The sequence below is a fragment of the Panthera tigris genome, chromosome D1, assembly GCF_018350195.1.
Source record: "Panthera tigris isolate Pti1 chromosome D1, P.tigris_Pti1_mat1.1, whole genome shotgun sequence".
NCBI classification, from domain to species: Eukaryota; Metazoa; Chordata; class Mammalia; order Carnivora; family Felidae; genus Panthera; species Panthera tigris.
Window position 1 is genome coordinate 75,781,044 of NC_056669.1, and position 23,667 is coordinate 75,804,710.

The window sequence follows — 23,667 nt, forward strand, 5'->3', positions numbered from 1 at the left end:
CAAAAAGAGAACCATTTTCTTCAATGTAAACAGAGATCTGCAGGGAAATAAGAGCTTTAAAAAAGAATTAGCATTTGTTTGGTGGCAAAGCTGCTTATATTTCTACCAGAAAGCTCTGAATGTTAGAAGGGTTTGCCTAATCTTAGTTATTCCATACAGAAGAGGGTCCTAATGGTATAATTTTTTCTAATCTTTATTGCATCTTCGTAGATTTCTTCCTGTGAAATGAGAAGTGTTCTTGGAACAATGGAAATGATGGGCATTCATTCCCGAAACAAAAACTCATAATGTACAACCTACCTGGTGCAAATTTATTTTGCAGTGCTTGGTGAGCTGAGTACAGGAGGTAGAGGGTGGCAACAGGTGGTTTCAACAAAGAAAAAAAATTATCCACTTTTCCTCTTTCCATCGGTACTAAGAGTGAAAGTTTATTAATTTGGGCTTTGCATCTTAGGGATTTATTTAGACTCTCAGCTTGGCTGAAGTTTAACATTGCAAGACCGATGAAAAAACGGATTGTTTAGCAAATTAGTAGTGTAAATAGGATTGCAGAGGAAGATACTGGCTACTTAAAAGGATCTCTGTTTGCCAGCACTGAAAAATTATTTCAGCAAACTGTTACATCTAATGCAAATAATTTATGTGCAGTTGATTAAGTATCCATTAAAGCAATTAAGGTAGAACCTCGTTTTGATAACATGACCTTGTTGTAACAACATCTTGTAAGCTCATGTAACTATGAGACTTTCTCAAATGGTCTATTTTCTCCTTAATCCATGTTGGAATGGCTTAGCACTGGTAATGGAGTTAGTAGGCCTGTAGTTAATGGCCTAGGATTAAGGTGTCCTTTAGGAAAGCTATTTAGTGTCAAAGCCTTAGGTTTTTCATAGGTCAAATGACCAGGTGATATGGCCCTGGATCAGGAGTCCTCATTGGGTGTATCAAGGTCACCTCAGAAGCTTTTTCAAAATTTATATGATGTTCTCCCTAATCTCTAAAATTCTAATATGCACCCCAATTGTTTATTATTTATTTTTGAGATAGAGAATGTGAATAGGGAAGGGCCAGAGAGATGGGGAGACAGAGGATCTGAAACAGGATCTGTGCTGACAGCAGAGAGCCCCATGTGGGCTCTAACTCACAAACAGATCATGACCTATGCCAAAGTCTGATGCTTAAGTGAGCCACCCAGGCGCCCTCGTATCCCTAGTTTAAAAAACTGATATCCTACAAGATAATTTACAGGTGTACCAGCTCTGAAAATATTGTTCAATATTATATAATTAATAGGTTTTAGGAATTTGATGCTTTTAAAGTGTTTTTTTTGTGCCTGCTATGTGAAATATACTGCAACAGGGAGTACAAGGGGACCTAGAGATGAAAATATGATTTTTGCCTTCATGGTGTCTATAATCTAATAATTCTGTTGACTGGTATTCGATTCCAAATCACTGAGGTTTTATTGATATATTAGGATGTGGATGCTGTTTTCACCACTGTGATCTTTTAATGAATAAACCCTCTTGCTCCTTGCCCCCCCCCCCCCCCCAAAGAAAACCTACAAATGACTGACAAAAGAGCAGGGTTTTTCAAAGTGGGGCCTTTTGACTTTTCATCAGAATCATCTTGGGTAGCTTTTAACAATCAAGGTTCCAGGGCCCACTCCAATCCTACTGAAACAGAATTTCAGGGGTAACCCAGGAGTCTGAATGTTAAACGCAAGGTTATTACTCAAACTCAAGGTGTTTACTCAAGGTGATTATTAAGACACTCAAAGTTTGAGAAACACTGCCATGACAGATGTGAAACACAGCATAGGTCTGAAAAAATGAGATCAAGTGAGGTCAGCTAATACATGCCCTACTAGAGTTGCCTTTTTTCAGTTATGTGTAAAATACATTTAAAGTTAAATAAGAACTAATAGAAATTCTTCTTATTCTTATTTCATCTTTGGGAGAAGTTGCAGCACTTGAAGGCATGTTATCTATAGAAATCCTCATAGATGACTTTTCTGTGAGAGATAAGACTGAGCTTCTATATAGGCTTATACTTTATGAAACTCTTCTCATTCTCTGAAGAAAACCCCATGCTTAGCAAATGCTGCTTTTATTGACAAACATCCAGGTACGGAAGAGTTCATATGGCACCTTAATGCCCAAGACCTTCTGGTGCTTGTTCTGGGGATGGTGCTAGGATGGATACACACACACACACAGGGTGCTAGGATGGATACACACACACACACACACACACACACACACTCACACACTCACACACTCACACACTCATGCACACACACACACACATACATGCTCAGACTTCTTTGGGTTACAGTTGGTATTGTATAGTGTATTGCCATCCTTCTTTTAGTCTAGCATAGAATTATATCCATTCAAATAAATCACATTTCCATCTTGATTTATTTGGCAAGAAGAAGTGTTCATGCCGCTATTGTGCTGACCCTGATTGCCTTTCCTTAGAAAAAAACACCAAGTGCTTTGAGTTTTGGTGTTAATGGGCATTGAGAAGTCCTCAGCTCTTATTTCTGTTTGCGATCAAGTCAACACCATTGACCTTGACCTAATGGTCTGTGTAACACCCCTGTGTGGTTCAGGTTAAAAGTAGAAAGGCAGAAGTGATGATGGAGGCAGGCAGAAGGAAGGTGTGGGGGAGGCCATTTGTAATTTACAGTGTAACTAAAGTCAGTATTCACTTTAAAAAAATAGGAAAAGGAAAACTGATGTACCTTCTAAGTTATGTTGCTACAGAGTGAGTGGAGGGATATCCTTTTCAGATGTATTTTCCATTCGTTCTTAGAAAGGCAATTAATACTGTGACAAGCGTGCCGTAGGTTTCTCAGTGCCATTTCCATGAATGTTGTAGGCTTTTCTGATGAATAGGTCATAGATGGTCCTGATCCTTCCTGGTACTTGTGCTTTCTTCACTTTCATGTCTCGTAGGGTGATCAATTGTCCCCGTGTGCCCAGGAGTCTGTTGTAGCACTGGAAGTCTTGTGTCCTGGAAACTGTAAATCCTGAGCATACCTGGATAGTTGATTACTATGAATTTATCCATATTCAACCTATTCAGATTAGACAGATGTTGTCTAATGTGTCGCTGCATTCTCTGTAATGGTCTTTGATGGAAATTTATAGCTTTTCTAATTTTTTGTTTACCTTGAAAGGTAGTGAAAGCATAGAAAGTAAATTGTGACAATTTCAGTTTGGATGCCTGTTTCACGGACTAAGAACTTGAATGTTGGAAGGATCTTTAGTTTTTGCATCCAGGCTTTTTTTCCAGATGAAGCAACTGAAACTCAGAGAAGGCAGTTGACTTACTGTTTCAAGTTCACTCAGCTCGAGATGAATCCAGAATTGGAGCCCAGGTCTCCTGACTTCCAATCCCATGCTTTTCTCATATTTTTCAAATGTGTTTGAAAAGTATCCTGGGTACTAGAGGCATTAGCTTGCTTTGAGAAACTGAGCAGTTTTGTACCAGCAAGAAGCTGATTGACTTCCATGATGCTCTATCAATTGCTCTCTGGAATCCTCCTGCTAGAGACTATGAATTCATATTGAGGACCTGGTGGCAGGGACTTCTACCCGTGGGGTGGTTGTCTCCTCTTGTAATCACAAATACTCCATCATCCTCGAAGAGGAAGCAGTTAGTAAATGTATCCAATTCTGAGGGAGAGGTCCTATGATCCTGTTATTTCTGTTAATGTTTCCCATTCATAATTTACCTTGAAATAGTATGCAGAAAACAGCATTTGCTAATGACTTTCTGCTTAGAAGATGAACAGATAAATGTAAACCCCCTCTTAAAGACTTGTGGCATGATCTTAGGCCTTTATTTTATTTATGGATTAATCTCAGTATTCTGAACTAGGTCCCACATCTTTCATCTGTTCTGTAACATTTCTTCCATCAACTCAGGAAGAAAAAAAAAAAATCCCTAAAGCCAGAATCTTGATATTCAACTTAAAAAATCCAAAGGCCAAGTCAGTATTTACATTGCAAGATGGCAACCCCAATGACTTTCTTAAATCAGGGCTGTTCTTCCTGACTAAGTTAGAGAATTAAAAGGCCACTTTTTACAGTGAGATGTTGAGTAAGTTTTAAGACTCACCAACAAAAAATCATAATAATCAGCAGAGAACAAATATTGTTAAGCAATTCTCTCCATGTCTAATTTTCTTTCCTTGATTAAATGAATCAGTAAAATTTTTAGTCTAATATGTTTCTATTGTTCACTGCTGCTTAAAAAATCCTCTAAGTCAGCAAAATTTAATGTTCCAGAATGACTAAGGTTTTGGAGGAATTTTTATTGCATCAGTGCCTTTTTGGTTCAATAGTTTTTTTTTTTTTTTAATGTCTTATTTATTTTGATAGAGTGAGGGAGGGAGGGGCAGAGAGAGAGAGAGGGAGAGAAAGAATCCCAAGCAAGCCCAGTGTTGTCAGTGCGGAGCCTGACCTGAGGCTGGATCCCATGGACCACGAGATCATGACCTGAGCCAAAATCAAGAGTTGGATGCTTAACTGACTGGGCCACCCAGGTCCCCTTGTCTAATAGTTTAAGAACAGTCACTGGTAGATCCTTAGTGTTGTAATGTCATTAGCAACAACTCGTGGCAACTAATGACAGCTTTCTCAAGATGAATGTAGTTTCCAAGATGTCTGGAGGAGGATGGTTTGGAGTAGTAGTTCATTGTGGACTAAGGGAGACTTACCTTTTGAATGAAGATAGCAGTGTTGTAAAAAAATCATGTGCATATGACTGCACAGCGGCCATTGGAACTGGTAACTATAATCTTGATCACCACCTCTCTCTTCTGTTATCAAGGGAATCATCCAAGATGGGAAAATCATCTTTATGCCAAATGGATACATAACTCAATGTCCGAACCTAAATCGCAGTAAGTAGCAACTTGAAGCATTTATGAATTTTTAATATTATATAACTCACTGATAATAAACATGTCACACAAAGTGTAAAAAATGTTGACTTCTGAGGTAGTGGGGATAGGGAGGTAAGTTATTGTCTATATTATATAGTTCTGTGTCTTTGAAGTTTTAAAAAAGCTTATGTGTTGACAGGATTACCATTGAGGGTAAGAAAAAGTACATTAGCAGTTGGGGTTCTGTAGATAGAGGAAGATAGGTTTAATATGCTAGTATTTATAGTAAACAATGATTTAAATAGCTTGGCTTAGATGTGAGTTTACTTTCTCCACTTTTACAACAATTCACATTTTTTCAGTCGTATCTCAGTAAAAATGAGGACTTAATTTCAATTTAAAAATTTCCCATTGCCTTTTCAGTTAACAGTTCTTTTTTCTAGTTCCTTTCTTTCTTCTCGTTAATAAAAGGAAAAGATGTAGACCTGAAATCCTGGGTGATTTCACTCCAGTTGCAATGTAATACTTAACCAGAAAAGCAAAAAGCCTTGGACATAGCCAAGCAACTACTGTTGTAAAAATTTCTTTATTGTATTAGCACTTTATCAACATTTCTTATATTTTCTCTATTGAGCTTGTCCAACTTGCAGTGATTTCTTAAGCCTGGTGCAAGGAATAATGGATTTGCAAGAGCTTTTGGCCAAGATGACTGCAAAAGTAGGTATCTAAATTTCACTTGTGATGTTTCACTTCTTTCTCCATCCTATCTGGAATTTCCAGTGATATGCTATAATGGAAACATTTTTAGCCTTGGCATTTGCAGTATGTTACTGTGGAAATGGTTTATTCTTACGTGAAATAAGGCTACCTATAGTGAACATAACCGTTTAGCTCTTTGATACTATTAGGCTGCATCAAGATGTTTACTTGAAGAATGTTTGGAAGAAAGAGGCCCTGGGAGAGGAAAAGGAATTTGCGTGCTGGCCATCAAACTAGTAACACTGAGATGATATATGGTCAGAGGTACTGCTGCTCATAAGCTAATGCATTTTAGATGTCAGAATAATTGCCAATAATCAGAAGTGCAAAAGAGCCATTGTTAGCAACAAATGATTGTCACCAGAAGGCGTTATATCACATTTCTAAGATGTGATTCATTTCGGGACTGGTCCTGAGTTAAATAGTGGAGGAGGCAAAGTTTGCCTTCTCACACATTCGGTTTTATAATTGTGAATGTTTGCAATGGATCATCCACTTCACAGGCATCTTTCAAGGATCTGTTACTTGCCAGGTACTGCGTCAGGCACAAAGGAGGCGATAATGAGCAAGACATTATTTCTCTCCCAGAAGCTGTTCATATTGAGTGGCGGACACAAAAATGTAAATTATTATGGGCTTTAATATATAACGTTTAGACTCATAATGAAAAGCCCTGAGCCTTGTGGAGAAAGGCACTGAATAAATAGAAAATGAGGCTAGTGCCGTTGTTATGATACCAATCAGTCGTGGACCTAAGTCCTGGCCTAGGGTGAAGAAAGAATTAGGCTGGGCTTAAGAGACATTATTATGCTCTGCAAAAGGAAGAATTTTAATAACCGTGAAAATGATACATTAATCTTGTTGCACCAGTGGCTATGACTGCTCCCAGCCATCAACCATGGCACAGGGGAAAAAAAAACCAAAAACTGGTGGGTAGGTAAGTGTTCGGGCAGGGGGGTAGGGCTGTGTTTTGGACCCGATGATTGTGCTGCTGAAGATCAGGTTTCTCTTTCAAACTATGTTTTTGGCTAAGTCCCCTTTTGTCTGGAAAGGAGAGACAGAACACTTTCGTAAGAGAACCTGGGACTTGAGAGCTGAAACATGCACTTTTCACTTCAGCATAGAGTGGAAATGCGAATTGCAGCCAATTATTTGCCTTCCCATCTTGTGGTATATAGAGGCGTGTATTTTATATCGTCTGGAGCAGCTTGATCACAATAGCATTAATTATATTTTAGCTTGCCACCAAATTTTTGGAATGAGAAATACGCCACTCAGTCTCAGGTGATTGTGGTTTCCCAACTTCAACGATGCCCCTTTCTTTCTTGTTCTTTCCTTTTGCAGGGGATGTCACTTTTCTCTTTTTAGCCATATGTTATCTAGGAGCCACATTGAGCTCTGACCTCCAAACAGTATTATGTAAAATGGGCGTTTGTGAGGCTGGAGATATCTAATTGTGGGCAATTGCAAGCAGAAAATGGTTTCACCCACCTTCTAAACCCCGCCTCTGGCACTTTGGAAGATTTATAAGTCTGTTTCTTCCAAACCATGAATAGAATTATAATTAGAAAACCGAGGACTTCCATTTTCACTGCAGAATTTTGGAATGTGTAATAATCGATAAGAGGAGAGCTGGTAAACTTTTTCTGTAAAGGGTTAGCTAGTTGATTTTAGGCTTTTCAGGCCAAGAGGCAAAATAGAAAATATTATGTATATACTTGTTTAGTCACTTAAAATGCAACCATTGAAAAATGTAAAAATCATTCTTAGCTCGCAGGCCATATGAAAAGGAAGGGTGGGCCAGGTTTAGTTCATGGGCCCTAATTTGTCAACCCCTGATTCGGAAGAAGCTGGAAAGTCAGTCGTACTAGGTAATATTTATTGAGTATTTGCTATGTGTTAGATATAATGCTTAAATGTTTTATATTCCCTGTTACTTTAAACCTCACAACAGTCCTGTGAACTGGGATTGATTTATTAGCCCCCTTCCCAGATGAGAAGACTGAGTTCCAGGAATGTTCTGTGACTTTCCCCAAGACAACGGATGGCAGAACTGGGATTCAAACTCAAATTCTGAAAGCTGCATCATAACTGATGCAGTTGGAGAAGGGAGGACTGGAAAGAGAAACAAGATATAAAGAAGAAATGACTAATGGAGAGAGGGAGTTTGGGGATGGAGGGATCAGTGAGAACAATGGGCAAGTGGAAGAGAGGAATGTGTGTTCAGATGGTAACTTGGCAGTGAAACATGCACATAGAGCTTATAGTAGCTTTTGGAGGGGGAAGGTCAGGGCAAGAACAAAGCCCCTGAACTCACTCTTTTGGTTACAGTTGATTGCTTTCTCTGGGAATCTGTGACATTTTGAGTCCTGGTGTGTGCCAGGACCATCCAGGGCCACCTTACATTACATGATCTCCTTAAAGGTTTTCAGATCTTAAAGTCTGCTCAGAATCAAACTGCAAACCTAGGATGGGCCAGGTGAACTCTCATCAAATAATTCTTGAAGAATTCTCACAGATCTTTCCCTCTTGCCTGTGCCAATGTCTGAACAGGAAGGTCTTCTTTCTGTGCCTCGTGGAAACCTTGTCTCCTTTTTGTTTACTCTTAAACTGAGGATACAGGCCTTTGGGGTTGCGTCTTCATGTAGGAGTTTCCTTTAAGACATCCCAGCATGGGCAGACCCTGTTCCCTAACTCCTCTTCCCTGCATCCTATGTAGCCATCAAGGTGGGCGCTTGGGGGCTCATTGACCTTTCTCCAGTTGCTGGTTCCCTGTAGGTAAAATGGTGACAATTATTTTTGATTTTGTAATGATTCCATGAGTCCAGGCAAGTGAGATTTGAAGGCCTGGTTTTGTGTATGGCACACAATAGGCATTCAGTAAGCTGTAGCTGTTCATTTTGTATTATTAAACCTAGATAGAAATAGGCAGCCATGAGGGGAAGATGGTCCTTAAGAAAATGTACACCTTGCCCAGTGGCTTGGCGTCACTAAGCCTGGCAAAAGCCACAAGTTGCTGTTGGCGTCCTGGTCTAGAGGTAGGTGCCAGGAGGTCTTGGAAAGCAGAAAGTCTTTACACTTGTGTGCTAGTAGAAGCCATGGAATCCTACCAGAGAGGAAGCCCAGTGCACAAGCTGGACAGGAGTTGGTAACCATAATCACATCAAAAAGATGCAGACACCAGATCAGCCCAGGGGTCTGCCCAGTGGTCTTCCCCAGAGGACTTGCTCTTTCTTTTTTCTTTGGGGGGGGGGTGGTGCTTGAGAATGACCACGACCTTGCTGAATACGGACCATATCATGGGAGCAGCGTGTATGCACTTTCAGGTGATATGTCAGGGTACATAAGAGCCCTCTTGAAAAATTCTGGCATTCTGGCAGGATTAACCTTTTTCCAGGTAGAGAAGGTACAGGGAAGCTGTCTTCTGTCATTTTCCCTAAGCCATCCACAAGAGACCACCAGTCCCTGGCTTCCTCTGGGGCTACCCCATTGCTGGGCCAGGTATATTGTGGCTTGCTCTTTCTTGCATCCCACCTGTGCTGGAATCACATTCAGCCTCCAAGCTCAGGAAGAAGAGAACACTGGAGGCTGGGAATTTCTTGATTACTTCTGTTTCAGTCTTTGGCAAATCTGTTTATGCAAACCAAGCAGCACTTGGAATAGCATTTCAGCTTGTAACATATTTAATGTTGAGATTTTCATTGTTTTGAGAAACTCAATAGTGATTTTTTTTTTTAGTGAAGCTTAAACGTTTAACACAGTGAAATATTTTTTCCCTTCCATTTAACAAATGCCAAATAAATAGTATTTCAAAGAAAAAAAAAAGCGCGACTAATGTACTCTGATCCATTCACTGACCTCTTACGTGAAAAAGACCTCTGATGTCTGTCTGTGAATGTGCAGAGTTAAGAATAAATGATTCTGTCCATGGTTGCTTAGATAAATGCATGAACAAAGGTAAGACTGAATAGAGATGTGGATTTGCTACTGGATCTATTTTGGATCTGTAGACATTCTTGGAGAAAATGGCAGGTAGTGTGGAAATAGCTTTTGAAAATGACTGTGTAAATTCAGCATGCTAATACCAGTGACAGAAACTGTAATTCATTTTTTGATTCAGAGTTGTTTTCTCCTTTATTGTTCCAGTATTTAGCAGGGTTGGGGGAAAGGAAGGTAAAGTTAAATGCCTTTGAAAAACTAGCTTTTTGCCTTATTAGTCTTTGCTTTTGTGTCTATCTCCTGCACTCTTATTATAGAGATAAGGGCTCTTCAGTGTTGTCAAAAAGTCTAAATATGTTAGAAAAGCAAAGACAGAGTTCAGAAGGGAAGCATTTGCCCTGAGAATAGCTTCCGTTATATTAAAACCAAGGTTTTCTTGGTACTGACTTTTGTAGGTGAGCATAGCTCAGTTTTGTTGGACAGTATGGGAAATTGACAATACTGCCTTTAGACACATTCCTGGATGTTCAGGAAACTTGAGCAGTCACAGAATTGCCTTTTGGGTTATTTAGTCTTTAAGAAGTTTCTTGGAGTGATACAGGCACTAGATTGTTCCAGGTTTTCAGAGTGAGGCTCATTTTTTCTCACAGATAACCCATTCTCAGCCAGTTTTAGTAAGGATGCAGGTCTAGCTGAACACTTTTTCAACCCCAAGTCATCCGTCAATCACTGCCTTTTGTAGGAACTATGGGGGCTTTAGAAATGAAGTAAAGGTGATGTGTGATAAGTTGTCATTTCTTATTATCTCTCACCTATATGTGGTTTTACTCACTTGACCTCACCAAACTCTAAGAAGTGTATTTAATGTGTTTCCTAAAGAATTCCCAAAGAGCTTAATTATGATAGATTCCAGAAACTCTAATTAGGCTAGAGATTTAAATGTAATCTGAATTTTTGGAAGATTGTGTATACTGGAGGGGTCACAGGAAGCTAGTATTTCAGGCATAGTTAGCTCTGTTTCTTCAGGGGTGATTTTGGTGCATGCAATTTGTCTAGCATCCTATTTGCTTTTTTCCCTGCCCATTGGAAATGCCTACAAAAGGCAGAAGGAACAAGTTTTCTTGAGAGATTCTAAAATTTTGGAGAAGGAGAATGAAATAAATGACAACAGCAAAGTTTGGAATTCCATTTCGATTCCATTTGTAGAGAGTAGTGCTCAGTGGTGCTGGTGGGAGTAAATGAGAGGAGCATCTATGGAATGGAACCATAATTAGTACAGAAAGATGTTGGGAGTCGTTATTATCCAGGTTCAACCGTTATATCTAAAATACTGGCTTGAAACGGTCTTACTTGGCTCAGAGATTGGCACGATCATCTATATAGGGAAAATACTCAAGACATGGAGGTGTAAGTATGGTTGAGAAGGAAAAGAGAAACTACTTGAAATTTTAGGATGTAGTGTTTGTTTTAGTATATATGCTGCTGAAGGGAGAACAAAAGTAGCGTTTGTTTTGCAATCAAGGTAGTCTCTAAAGAAAAGGGGGAAATGGTAATAATGCTATCAGATTGATTTCCACTTGAGTATGTGTGAGATTATACCAAAGTTCAATTTTTTCGTACCATATGTTTGAAGGCAACTGGAGTAGGCTGCATGGAAAGTGATCAAAAGAGGATTGGACTTTTCTCATGATGAGCTCTTCAGTGAACCTGGTGGTGCTGCATGTGGTCAAGAGCAGGTGTGAAGACAGGATAACCTCAAATGTTTGAAGAGAGTAGATTGCTTAGGACAAGTTACAGAGCAAAACTAGGTCAAACAGAAAAAGCGAGGAGAGATTTCATAGTTCACACCAAGAAAGGATGTTTCAAGCATCCAGAGCTAACCCAAAAAAGGTTTTTGAAAGATAACGTCCTGCCACTGTAGATGCGCGAAGAGAGGCTGGTGAATCACTGCAAGGGGTTACTTGTCATGACGTTCAAGCTTGAAAACTATTTTCGGATCAGAGATTCTAAGATTCTGTGATTGCTGGTAATAGTTGGGTGACCTAGGAAAATGAAAAAAAGTTTTTCTACAGAATCCCAACCTCACCTGGGGGTTTGGTTGCCTGTCTTCACCTTTGAACACCAACGTGGATTCCTTGGATGTTCGTTCTGGGGGATCCTGGGCTAGGGAGAAACTAGATCCTTGTATGAATTTCCCTTTTCCTTGCCCTAGCTCCCAGTAATTTCTCATAGGAGAGGAAGCAGTGATTTCCCAGCCTAAAAACTGACACTCTAGTGTGTGAACACGGAGAAAATGATGGGAGATTCATGTAAGTGCATTGGAGTTCCTGATTAGATCTCCGGTAAACATTATAATGAGTCCTTGAGAATACATTCATTATGAGTGTTTCTGTGTGGGCTTGAGCTGAAAGCACATATGTTTATGTACACCCATGAGGTCCCTGAGATACAGTTTAATGTCTCATTTGGTACTCATCAGACCATAGTAGCCAATATGTCTTCAATTTAGAATGATTCCACCTCATGTTTAAAAAAAAAAAGAAAAAGAATCTGGCTAAGAGTAAGTCAGCTGCTCTGAGTATTTTTTCTTTCTCCTACTTGGCTTGTATTTTTCTTGTTGCTATTAGCTTTGTCAGGACAATGCAACTGAAATAAAGAAATTACACCAAGTTATTCTTCTTTGCAGTTAAATTACGCAGAGACGAGACTTAATCAATTGGAAAACTGTCATTGTGAGAAGACGTGTCAAGTGAGTGGACTTCTCTATAGAGACCAAGACTCCTGGGTTGATGGCGATCACTGCAGGAACTGCACATGCAAAGTAAGCCTCTTTGTAAAAAAATACCGTTTTAAGGGAGCATTTTCACTAGTGATTGTGTAATCTGGTCTTGTACTATATAATGCCGACTCAGAAGTATGTATGATCTTTTTTCTAAGCTTCTACTTAGCAATCTGAATAATTTTGAAGGGAACCTGGAAAAGTGTCATGTCCTATGTAAATACTTGGAAATTACAGTGTGCTTCTATTTGACAACACAGTCTAATACAGTCTAACGTTGTTGCTAACAAACTTACTGTTTGGAGTTTGAGGATTAGAGTATCAAAGGGAGGAAGGGACTCTGATTTTCAAGCAGCCTAGCTTTTTAGTCGTTCACAACTTCACAACTTTTATGTGCTAGAAAAAAATTTAAGAGGAGAGTATAATTAGTTTCTAGATGTTTTTATTATATTTTAGAAGGTGTCCTTCATCTGTTTCAGAGACTTACAAGACTGCCCTGACTTTCAGGGTATCCGTCATTTGTATACTCCATCTGTTTTAGAGAATTCATGAGTACCCCCAAAATTAGTATGTAAACTCTGTGCAGTTGAAATTATTTGATAAATATCTGAAGAATGCCACTGTTTGGGAAAATACATAATGGATTGTTAGAGCCTCAACAATGATTGACAGGGTCTGCAAAAGGTGTCATTTATGTTCTTGTAAAAACAGGCTTTTGTTTTCTGCCTAATCTGCTTAGCCCACACGGGCAGATGGAATGAAGCCAGTGATGTATATCAGAAAAGTAATTGAGGTGGCACAGATTCATTTGGGTTGGAGAAAATACTTCATTTGTGATCTTGGAGTAGACTGGCAATTCCTCCCACTGCTTCTCTTTCCCTGATGAGTTTTCTGGGATGAGATGTAAGCTTCTTCCACAAAGGGAACTTTGAAAGGGCACTTCTGAGATTCCTTTCCCTGTCCTTCCTTCCTCAGAGTGGTGCTGTCGAATGTCGAAGGATGTCCTGTCCCCCTCTCAATTGCTCCCCAGACTCCCTCCCCGTGCACATTGCTGGCCAGTGTTGTAAGGTCTGCCGACGTAAGTACTGACTGAGGGTCGGAGTGGTCCTGTGTAGCTGATGAACATTGATCCCATGAAGTACCAGAAGTTGATACTATATGTATGACAAGAAGAGCTTCTATATTTTAATCAGCTGTGATGTGCAGATACTTTACATAGGCTTTTTTTCTTTTTTAATCCTCATATCAACTCTAATTACTATTCTTCCCATTCTCTGTAGAAGGAACTGGTATTTGAAGGGATTAAGATTAAGTACTTGTCTAGGGTCAAACAACTGGTAATGGGTTGTGTTGATCTGTAAAGTCACAACTCCAAAGCTCCACACGATTTTGTCTCTCTCATTCTTTTTTTTTTTTTAATTTTTAAAAATTTTGTTTATTTTTGAGAGAGTGAGTGAGCATGAGTGGGGAAGGGCAGAGAGAGAGGGAGACACAGAATTCAAAACAGGCTCCAGGCTCTGAGGTGTCAGCATAGAGCCCAGCATGGGACTTGAACCCATGAACTGTGAGATCATGACTTGGGCCCCAGTCAGATGCTTAACCAACTGAGCCACACAGGCCACCCCCTGGTCTCTCTCATTCTGAATGGTGAAGTTGAGGGCCAGATTCGATGTTTAGGCTTTCTGAGGTCTTGGCCAGATTTCCTGTTACTGAAATGCCTTGTTAGAAATTTTGGGATCAACTTCAGTTAAAATATTGACACAGATTCCTTTAAAGTTGATTTGTCCAAGTTAAAGGATTTAAAAATTCTTACTGTTTTGGCAAGGTCACTTATTTCAGCTGAAATAGTGAAATGAGCCTGGAGACCAGCAGTAAGAGTAAAAGCTGTCATTTAGAATGCTTGGTATTTGCCAGTTACTATGTAGATGCTTCAATTCTGTTAGCTTATTGACTCCTTACTGCAGTCTTTTTGGTGAGGATTATTACTCCTGTTTCACAGGAAGCTTAGGGAAGTTAACTTACCAAGGCTGCAAGCTTGGTAAGTGACAGCAGCGGAATGTGTAACTAGTGATGCCTGACTGAAAGGCCCATTGTCTTTTCATCCAACTGTAGGGTCTTCCGTAGCAAGAGTTTAGGTTAGATGCGTGGCATCCTCTGGGTAACACTCACGGTTGTTTCTCTATTAAAAATACCAGTATCATGGGTCTTCAAAACATCGTGGTCTAGCTTTTTGCCAAGAACAGCCTGTCTCCTAATTTGACAGTGGAGGTGGGGATAGCTGGTTTAGTTACACCAGCCCAAACCTTTCTTGCACTTTTTTCAAAAGGGACTTTGGAATATTCTTCCTCTTTATGGTTGGCACAGTATACCTATTACTGTGGAAGGTGGTCCTTGGAGTTAATCTAAAAAGAGGGATTTTCTTTTTATTTCGAGCACTTTTGGAAGTCTTGTCTGGCAAGACAGGTAGCTTAGGTGCCAAGATGCTGAAATGATACTTTGCTCCCGTGAGGGAAATTTAGGTAGGTATGGATTCTTTTTTTTCAATTTTGATATTCTGTATAATAGCAGAGGATGAGGGTGAAACACTACTGGGAATTTGTTTAAAAATATGACATACTTTTAGTCTATTACTTTGAGTTTTTTGGATAGATCTGTGAATACAGTCTCGTGGAAGTGGTTGGACATGGGAGTAGATGAGTCCTTCGGCTGTTTGGGGTTTTAACCTTTTGATTTTCTAATTATAAAAGCAATGTATTTCTTGTGTAACATTTGAAATCACAGAGAAGAGTAAAGATGATGGAGAAATCTCACGATACCACCATTTAGAAATAGTCATTCTTGAAATTTCAGTGAATTTCATTTTTTTCATCCCATCTTATGTGTGGTTGAGATCTTACTGTGCAGATAATTTTTATCCCACTTCGTTAACTTACTATTATCACTTAAGTGTATCCCTGTGCTTTAAAGAACACTGTATAAACTTCATTTTAATTAGCTTCATGTCATTCCAACGTTGGGCTGTTGCTTGCATGACTTGTTTAACCATTCCCCAATCATTGGATATCTAGATTTCCCACTTTTCACTATTCTCAATTACTCTTCAGAAATGTGTTTTGTATAGAAAACATATTTTTGTATTGTATATTAACATGCAGGTCTCCAGAGTAGAATCAGTGGGCCCCACATTATCCCCTCAGTAGAAGCGTGTGTGGGGAAGGTAGTCTCTTTTCGTGATTCCAATTAATTTGAGAGTTTTTAAACTTTGAAAAATACTTTAGAAAGTTACCCAACTTTACCAACATGCTGATAGGCAGGCTAACTAAAACATCAGGCTAACTAAAACAAAACAATCCTTTCGTTTGGAATTCATAGCAATTTAGCTAGGTAGTACTAATTTTTTCAGCAGCTATGATTGGCAGTTTGATTGTAGTTTAACAAAATGGCAATACAAATCATGAACACTAGTTTAAAAAAAACAAAATGAAAAAAAACAAAAATGATACACAGCACCTCTGGTAATTAAAAGGTTAAGAACCTCTGGCATAGAGGGTTTTCATTCCTTCATAGTCTTTTATTTTTTATGTTTTAATGTTTATTTTTGAGGTGGGGGAAGGGGCAGAGAGAGAGAGAGAGGGAGACACAGAATCTGCAACAGGCTCCAGGCTCTGAGCTGTCAGCTCAGAGCCTGACGTGGGGCTCGAACTCATGGAACGGGAGATCATGACCTGAGCCAAAGTTGGATGTTTAACCAACTGAGCCACCCAGGCGCCCCATTTCTTCATAGTTTTTAATTGAGATACACATTGGGCAGTTCCCGAGGGCCGGTGCCTGGAGCAGTGGTGAAGGAGACCTCTCTGCCTCAGAGGGCTCACTTTCAGATTAGGTGACTTAGAGTATCTAGAATTCTCAGTGTAGTCCTGTTAGGCGTGTGGCTAGAGCACTGTTAGAACACAGAATGATGGCTTGTGGGACAGTGCTGAGGGGGCTCAGGGGTCATCAGAAATAGGCCCGGGGTGCTCCCTAGAGGAAGGGGAACCAAGCTAAACCTTTTTAGGCTTCTAGCTGATGACAGTTGGTGGGTTGAGCAGTAGGATGGAGGAGAGGAGAACGAGGATTGGTCAAGCAGAGTGCCAACACTAGTCAACAGAATTTCTAGAAGTTTCCAATACCTGCCTATCAGAAAAAGGATGGAGAATATTTACTTAGGTTGTCCCTTTCAGATAAAATTTCCTAACCTACTCTCTGGGTTTGGGTGGAGCAGGATTCTGGAAACTCTGAGGAAAGGTGAGGATCTGGCTGAAATAAAAGGGGCTTGAATATGTAAAAGCGAATTGTTTTGGCAGCTGACTTATTAAGTGTTCATGTAGCTGTCATGGCCTCAGGAGCTGCAATGCTTACCGATGGGGGTGTCTGTTTGGAAATAGGGTCTCAGTTCATTGCTTGAGAAAAGTGCTTTGTCCTTCTGTTTTGATCAAAAGGCCAAAACACTCTTTCTGTCTTCAAGAGCAAGGTAGCTTTCGTAGTGGAGGTTTTGGGTCCTGATGCTACCCTGTTCTTCTCTCTCTTTTGGAGGCATCAGGAAAGACTCAGGAGAGCCTTGTACATTCCTTGGTTGTGGATGTTCAGGAGCTCATTCCTGGGGCCCCACTCTGACCTACCAAGTCAGTCTCCAAACAGTGGTGTCCTGTAAGGTGTTCTTTTGGTAGATGGATTGGAGAAGTATCCTATGGGAGAGAGGAAGGATGACGGAGAGGGAGTCTGTTTGGGAACAGGGTTTCCGTAAGTGACAAGTAGAATAAAGTTGCAAGGGTGGGTTGAGGATTGGTGAGGACAATTGTATTCCATTGAATTCATGCATTCATTCTTACCGAGGTTCCCTCCCAATACTGTCCTTACCTCCGGGAGCAACCCCCCACATGGGGATCATTTGTTCCATGTCAGACACTGTGTTGAGCCCTTCTAATGACCCAAAGTCACAGTCCCCACTATTGTCCCCATTTTATAGATGAGAAGTTGAGGCACAGAGAAGTAACTTATCCAAGGTCTCTCAGCCTTGGTGGAGACAAAGTAACACTTACGTGATCTCTGGCTCCAGAGCTGATTGAAACTCTTAACTCCTCTCCTCTCCACGGCAGTCCAGGGAAATGTATCATGTCATTATGGCAGACTATTGTGTAACACACACACTGTGCAAGAAGCAGAGGTAGCACAGAGAGGGGAGGGATTGACTCCATTAGAAATGTGTGTGCATTAGAAAAGCTTCACAGGATAAGTAACAGCTGAAGAGGGTGTTATCAGATAGGAGTTTGCTGTGTAGACAAGATGGGTGAGAACACACCTAACAAAGAGAATCCCGTGTGCAAACTCAAGGAAGCAAACATTGCATTGGTTTTTGTAGTCAGAAGCAAGATTTGAAGGCAAGGTTGTGGCATAGTCAAAGCGATTTACAAAGGCCGCTGCATCAGGAGAGCTGGAAACAGGGCGGCTGGGCATGGAATTCAGGCATATTCTGGGTAGACTTGATGAGGCCGATAGGCAGGCACTGCCTGGGGAGAGGAAAAGGAAGGGATGAATGTGAGTGATGGCCAAAAGACCAGGCACACAGTAGGTATTCCATTTTATATAAATATATATATATATATATATATATATATATATATATATATATATATATATATATATAATACATGTGTATACATATATACACACACACATATATACACATACATATATATATGTATGTGTATATATATATTTGTATATATATGTGTATATGTATATATATATATATGTGTATATATATATATATGTATTTGTATGAGAGCGATGAATCAGGGACAGAGTGTCTGTAAGGGGGAAGTTGCCAGGTTTTGAACAAGAGCCTGTGCGAGACTCATAGTGTGATTAACAGAACTAAAACAGGTGGAAGTAGCTCAGGAAGTGATACATTCTGTTTGGCAAGTGTGAGTTGGAGATGCTTGAGGGGCAACCAGTGTGATGTGGGCATCTTGCTCAGAGAGGTGGTATCTGAAGCCAGGTCTGTGAATGCACCCCCTGAGGCAGGAAGGATTCTTGGGTATTCAGCCTTTCTGATCTGCCAGTCTCCTTTAAGGTGCGGTACAGAGTGCCCATGTTGATATTCGAACCCACTGATTGCCAAGGGACGGTTGGAGTGTGTGTAGGGTACAAGTACGTAAATAAAGATAGAGCAGCCTAATTCCATATCGGACAGGGGGGCCGAGTCCCACCTGTGCATTGTTTATTCAGTGTGCACCCAAATGGCAAAAGCGTCCAATCACTGCACTGGAGAAACGAGGCTCAAATATGAAGGGCCCAGCATCTGCTGGCGCAAAAAGATACAATTGAATAACTATTTCTCTAAGTCCCCAGTACATTTGTTTCTGCCATCACAGAGAAGTGTGTGCGTCGGTGCCAGGTTTCAATTTCATGGTCATACACTGTGAAATATCCTAGTTTGCATGTCCCCGGTGTGATATGAAGGACTTCAGGTATCCATTTACATTTCTACTCATACCAAAAGCTGTTGGAACGGACTCCCAAATGCCCCAGCCAAAGGCACCGGAGCCTGACTCACCTTCTGCTTGAATTTCCTCAGACATCAAAAATAAGCCCTTTGGCTGTAGATCAAGAGGTTAGATAATGAGGATTGATGTTAGGTGTATGGAGGGCAGTGGCAGAGAAGGAGGGGTACTGTGGGAGAAATGGGGGTGAGTGTTAGAAAGCAGATATTCTTGTGACCTCGAGTGGTGATCCCGAAAGCTGTCCTAAGATAATTTTGTCGACAGTTGACGCTGGAATCATAAACGCGTCCCGCGCCAGTGCCAAAGCTGCAAATGGCCGAGGCACGCGGCATCGTGTCCGTGTCGCTCATAGCCCTCAAAGCACCCTGCTGCATGAGGACATAAAGTTTAGTGGACTTTTAATTTTTATACGGGGCGCTGGTGAATTTGAGAGATGGATATGTCCCTGTGTGTGGCATGAGTGTAAACAGTAAGACGTTCCTATCTCCAGACAGACTCCTCCCCAGAACTCCTGCCAGCAGAGAGGAATCAGGCAGATTTCTTAAAGAGCAAATGTGTGGGCGACAAGGGGCAAAATGAGGAAGATTTCTTTGCCTCCGAGCCTGGGCCGAGAAGCAGATGGCAGATGTGACAGCAGTGCATTTAGCAGAACTGTCACTCTGAAATAAGTCATGTTGCCAGGCTGGCAGCAGCTGCATCTGGGAGTGTGGGGGTTTCCTGGACAGGAATTCCAGGCGCTTGGTGGATGTCCGGTCTCCCCACGCAGGTATATTGGGGAATCCACATCATCACTGGGACCAGTGAGTCACGGTCAAGAAAATTGAGGCACAAAAGGTGGTTGTGGAGAACTTTTTCTTTTTATATTAACATTTGTTTACTTTTGAGAGAGTGAGAGAGAGAGCTGGGGACGGGCGGAGAGAGAGGGAGATACAGAACCCAAGAGGAAGACACAGAATCCAAAGCAGGCTCCAGGCTCTGAGCTGTCAGCACAGAGCCCGATGCGGGGTTCATACTCAGACAGCAAGATCATGACCTGAATAGAAGTTGGATGTTTAACTGACTGAGCCACCCAGGCACCCAATAATGTTTTCTTTTGGAAGGAAGGGAGGAGAGGTTGATTTAGAAAATTCTATTTTTTGTGTTTGTTCTGGAACAAAAGCAGAACTTTTGTATTTGCTTTTAATGTTTGAAAGGGCATTGAATAGCAGAAAGAATTCTTATTTGGGAATCAGAAATTTTGACTGGTTTTTGCTACCAATTATAGGCCCATTAATTCTAAAATTATTTGTTGTTATTAACAGTAAGCCCAGAGAGGCACTGAGCTTGGGGCTGGAGATAAAATGATGAAATAGACCTAGGCCATCATGGAGGTTTTAGCTAGCAGGAGATGTGTATAATGAATTGGGCAACTGAGAGAAAATGTGAGGTGTGCTATGTTGAAGCTAGGTCCAGAGTACAATGCAAGGGCGAAGTGAAGGCAGTTCACCAGTGCTGGAAATCAAGAACAGCTTCGTGCTGGATGTCAGGCCTACATTGCAACTGATGGGTGTAGAGGGTGGGGGTTTTCCAGGGGAAGGTGGATGAGGCTGCCTATTCCTGGAGAATAGTATGTGTAGAAGCAAAGGAAAGCGTGGCTGGGGTATATGTGGAGGTTGAATATTTGGGAGGGTGAGTAAATGCAGAGAAATTGGTGAGCTGCGGAGCTGTGAAGCTTGAGAAGTAAGGAAAAGCTACATGAATGGCTTTGTTTGCTGAATTAAGGAATTTGGACTACATTCTGAGGGTATTTCGTGACCCATAGTGATTTTTAAAGCATGGCCTCATATTTGCAATTAAGAGAGGATAGAAAGACTCCAGATGGTGGGGTGTAAGTGCTGGGGTAGATAATGGTGCCATTCACAGAAAGGACATATTAGGCTAGAACAGATTCAAGTTTGGTGTGGCTGGTTGTAGGTCTGGTTCCAACAGGAAGCAGACTCTGAAATGGAGATTTGCGTGTCCTTTATTAGGAACTTTTGTCAGGATTAGTTCGGGGGTAGGAGTGGGATAGTGAAGGAAGCAGAATTGACCAGATGAAGGGGTTGAACTGTAATGCAGTTACAATAAACACTTCAGTCATTCCTACAGGGAGTTCTGGAGCTGGAATGACCTTTCAGAGAGATTCCTAATTGGGGCCAGGGGCCAGAACTTTGTCCTACCTTCATCAACCACTCATTGTATGTGGGCTGCCCTAGAAAGAACATTTGAGCTTGGATAAAGTGGCTCCTTTCAACCAAGGGCAAGTCCTGGATCATTATTCAGTTGAGCTGTTGGTCATCAGTTGTCCCAGCAGCTGCAGGAATGAGTCCTTTGGCCATCGAGGGGGATCTGGGTAGCATGTCACAATATCCACTACAGGATCATGATGATAAGTATAACCAAATCTCTGGGCTTTCCCCTTCTGTGGCTAACAAGAGGGAGTTAGACAAGTTGATTGTGAAGGTATGTATATACTTGAACATTCCATGAGAGTTGGAGGATTGTAGAACTAAGAAGCTACCAAATTTAATTAACCTGTTTTTAACAGATGCAGAAATGGAGGCTCTGAGAGGTAAGGTGGTTTTTGTAAGACAGTGAGTAGTAGAGACGTCTTAGAGTGCATGTTTTCACTTCTGCCTCTCCTGAGGACTAGGGTAGAAGGATCCTCCTCTGTGCAGGAGAGGGAGTCATCAGGCCTTTGCTTTCCTGTTCCTGGAAAGTTTGATGTGGCTGGAGAACTGGGTGGAGACACATTAGGGTCAGATCAAATTAACATATTCTGCACTGGCTTAAAGTTGGGTCAGCAAGTTGAGTTGAGGACTGAGTCTCAGGGGAATCTAAATTGAATGGTGGGAGTTCTATTTATGCTTTTAACTTTGCTGCAGAGCCTGTCTATTCCGTGCCCTTCATAGTGACCTATAGAGTTTACCTTCCCAAAGGCAGTCTCTCTAGTGCATTGATAAGTACTTTACTGGTTTGGCTTGTATTTCTCAATAGTTTCTGAACTTCATTTCCCATGATGACAAGGAAAAAAAAAATGGTGTCCTTCTGCATGGCGGCTTAGGTTCTGATGAATGGCACATGAGTCTCCTTTTACCCAGTTGTTTATGTCTGGAGTGTATGAATTAAAGCTACTGCTATTATCCTCCATGGTGATGTGACAACCACTTCTTCCTTGTTTTGACTTCTATCCACATCACTTCATTTTGTAGTTCCTTTGACAGATCTGACGTGGAAATAGTTGTATATCCTGAGTTTGATGGGCTCATGGCAAATGTAATGAAGATGACCATTTGATGGGAACTCAGTAGTTGTCCTTACATTCTTCCCATGACTTATGGGAACAGTTTCCTGTTGTTTAGAATCAGAGAATCTGTGGAATCTGTTGAGGTTGGATGGCTCCATGGAGGTCAATTTGTTGCATAGCCTGACTGACCCATTTTTCTGTTTTTGTTACAGCAAAATGTATCTATGGAGGAAAAGTCCTTGCAGAAGGCCAGCGGATTTTAACCAAGAGCTGCCGTGAATGCAGAGTAAGTTTCAATCTTACGTTCCCCATCCCTTAGGGGGAATTAACATATAGATAGATGGGCTTAGTTAGGGATCTGGAGTGGAACATGTTGGCCTGAGTGGGTGTCTGAGTGGTGGTCTGCTGTACGGGATGGGAAGGTCCCATCCACTGTCATTGCGTGGCTGGGTGGTCGTCAGCTGTGGAACATAGAGCCTTGGGAAAAAGTACTGAAGGATGTGAGAAGGCAAAGGTAGCCAACAACTACCATAAGTCAGTGAGGTTGGCAGGTGGCCCTGGGAAAGGGTTTTGAGTTGATTTTGGGGAAATCAGTTTGTGATGCCAGCTCTGGATGGTGCCATCTCTACTCACAAGTGTCTTATATATTGTGAGAAAATGCCTGTCTCCTGCCTGCCCTCGTCTGTCTCTTTCTTGAAATAAGATGTGTAGAAGCATAGATCTTCAGTAGTCAGTCAGCTAACCTCCCGTGCTCAGCTGCTGCATACTAGCATGGTAACAAATTCTGGGTATATAATGGTAAACACAACAAAGTCCCTGTTTTTCTAGAACTTGCAGTCTAGTAAGAGAGACCGATAATAAGGAACTAAATAAGCGTATGATGTAATGCCAAATCATGCTGAGACGATAGAGAGCTTTTGGGTAGGTGTGGGTGGTCTGAGAAGGCCTTTCTGTGGAGGTGATATTTGAACAAAGTGTGGGAGCCGTCCTAGGAATGTAAGAGTGAGAGACGGAGGGAAGGAGGGTGCACAAATACAAGGTGGTACATTACAGAGCAGCCACCTTCCACTGAGGAGGCACAGCTGGGGTTGTGGGGCGTCTCCAGAGAGGCTGAGTGGAACCACTGCATCTCAGAATAGCCATCTTTACAAGTGCTTGCTACTACATTAGTTCATGTGCTTCTCATTACAGCCCTGGGGAAAAGAAAGGAATCTCTTTTATAAAGATTGAGGAGAATGAGGCATTTAGAGACCTGGAGAAGCTCTCAAGGAGCTTGAATACATTTCTCTATGGGGGCCTTGGTTGGAGGTGGGTGGACGAAAGGCTCTTTTCTGTCTCTCTGGGACTAGACTCTACCCCAGGGGTTAACACCCTCAGACTTTCCTATTGTATATTTCCCATTCCCACTTTCTTGGCTGCACTGGGAATGCCAGAGATCTGTGTCTCCAAACAGTCTGGTGGGCACGTAGGTGTGGTGGTCTTTGTG

The 23,667-nt window shown here is 41.3% G+C and overlaps 1 protein-coding gene across 3 annotated transcripts in view; it reads left to right on the forward strand.

Moving 5' to 3' along the window:
* The window catches only part of NELL1 (neural EGFL like 1), an 885,592-nt gene that overhangs the window by 189,125 nt on the left and 672,800 nt on the right, over window positions 1–23,667 (forward strand). For all 3 annotated transcript variants that reach the window (XM_042959041.1, XM_042959043.1, XM_042959042.1), the window contains exons 6-10: window positions 4,843–4,915; window positions 5,532–5,614; window positions 12,282–12,416; window positions 13,350–13,452; window positions 22,394–22,467. In XM_042959041.1, coding sequence (XP_042814975.1) covers window positions 4,843–4,915; window positions 5,532–5,614; window positions 12,282–12,416; window positions 13,350–13,452; window positions 22,394–22,467 — 468 coding nt within the window. The remainder of the gene's footprint in view (window positions 1–4,842; window positions 4,916–5,531; window positions 5,615–12,281; window positions 12,417–13,349; window positions 13,453–22,393; window positions 22,468–23,667) is intronic.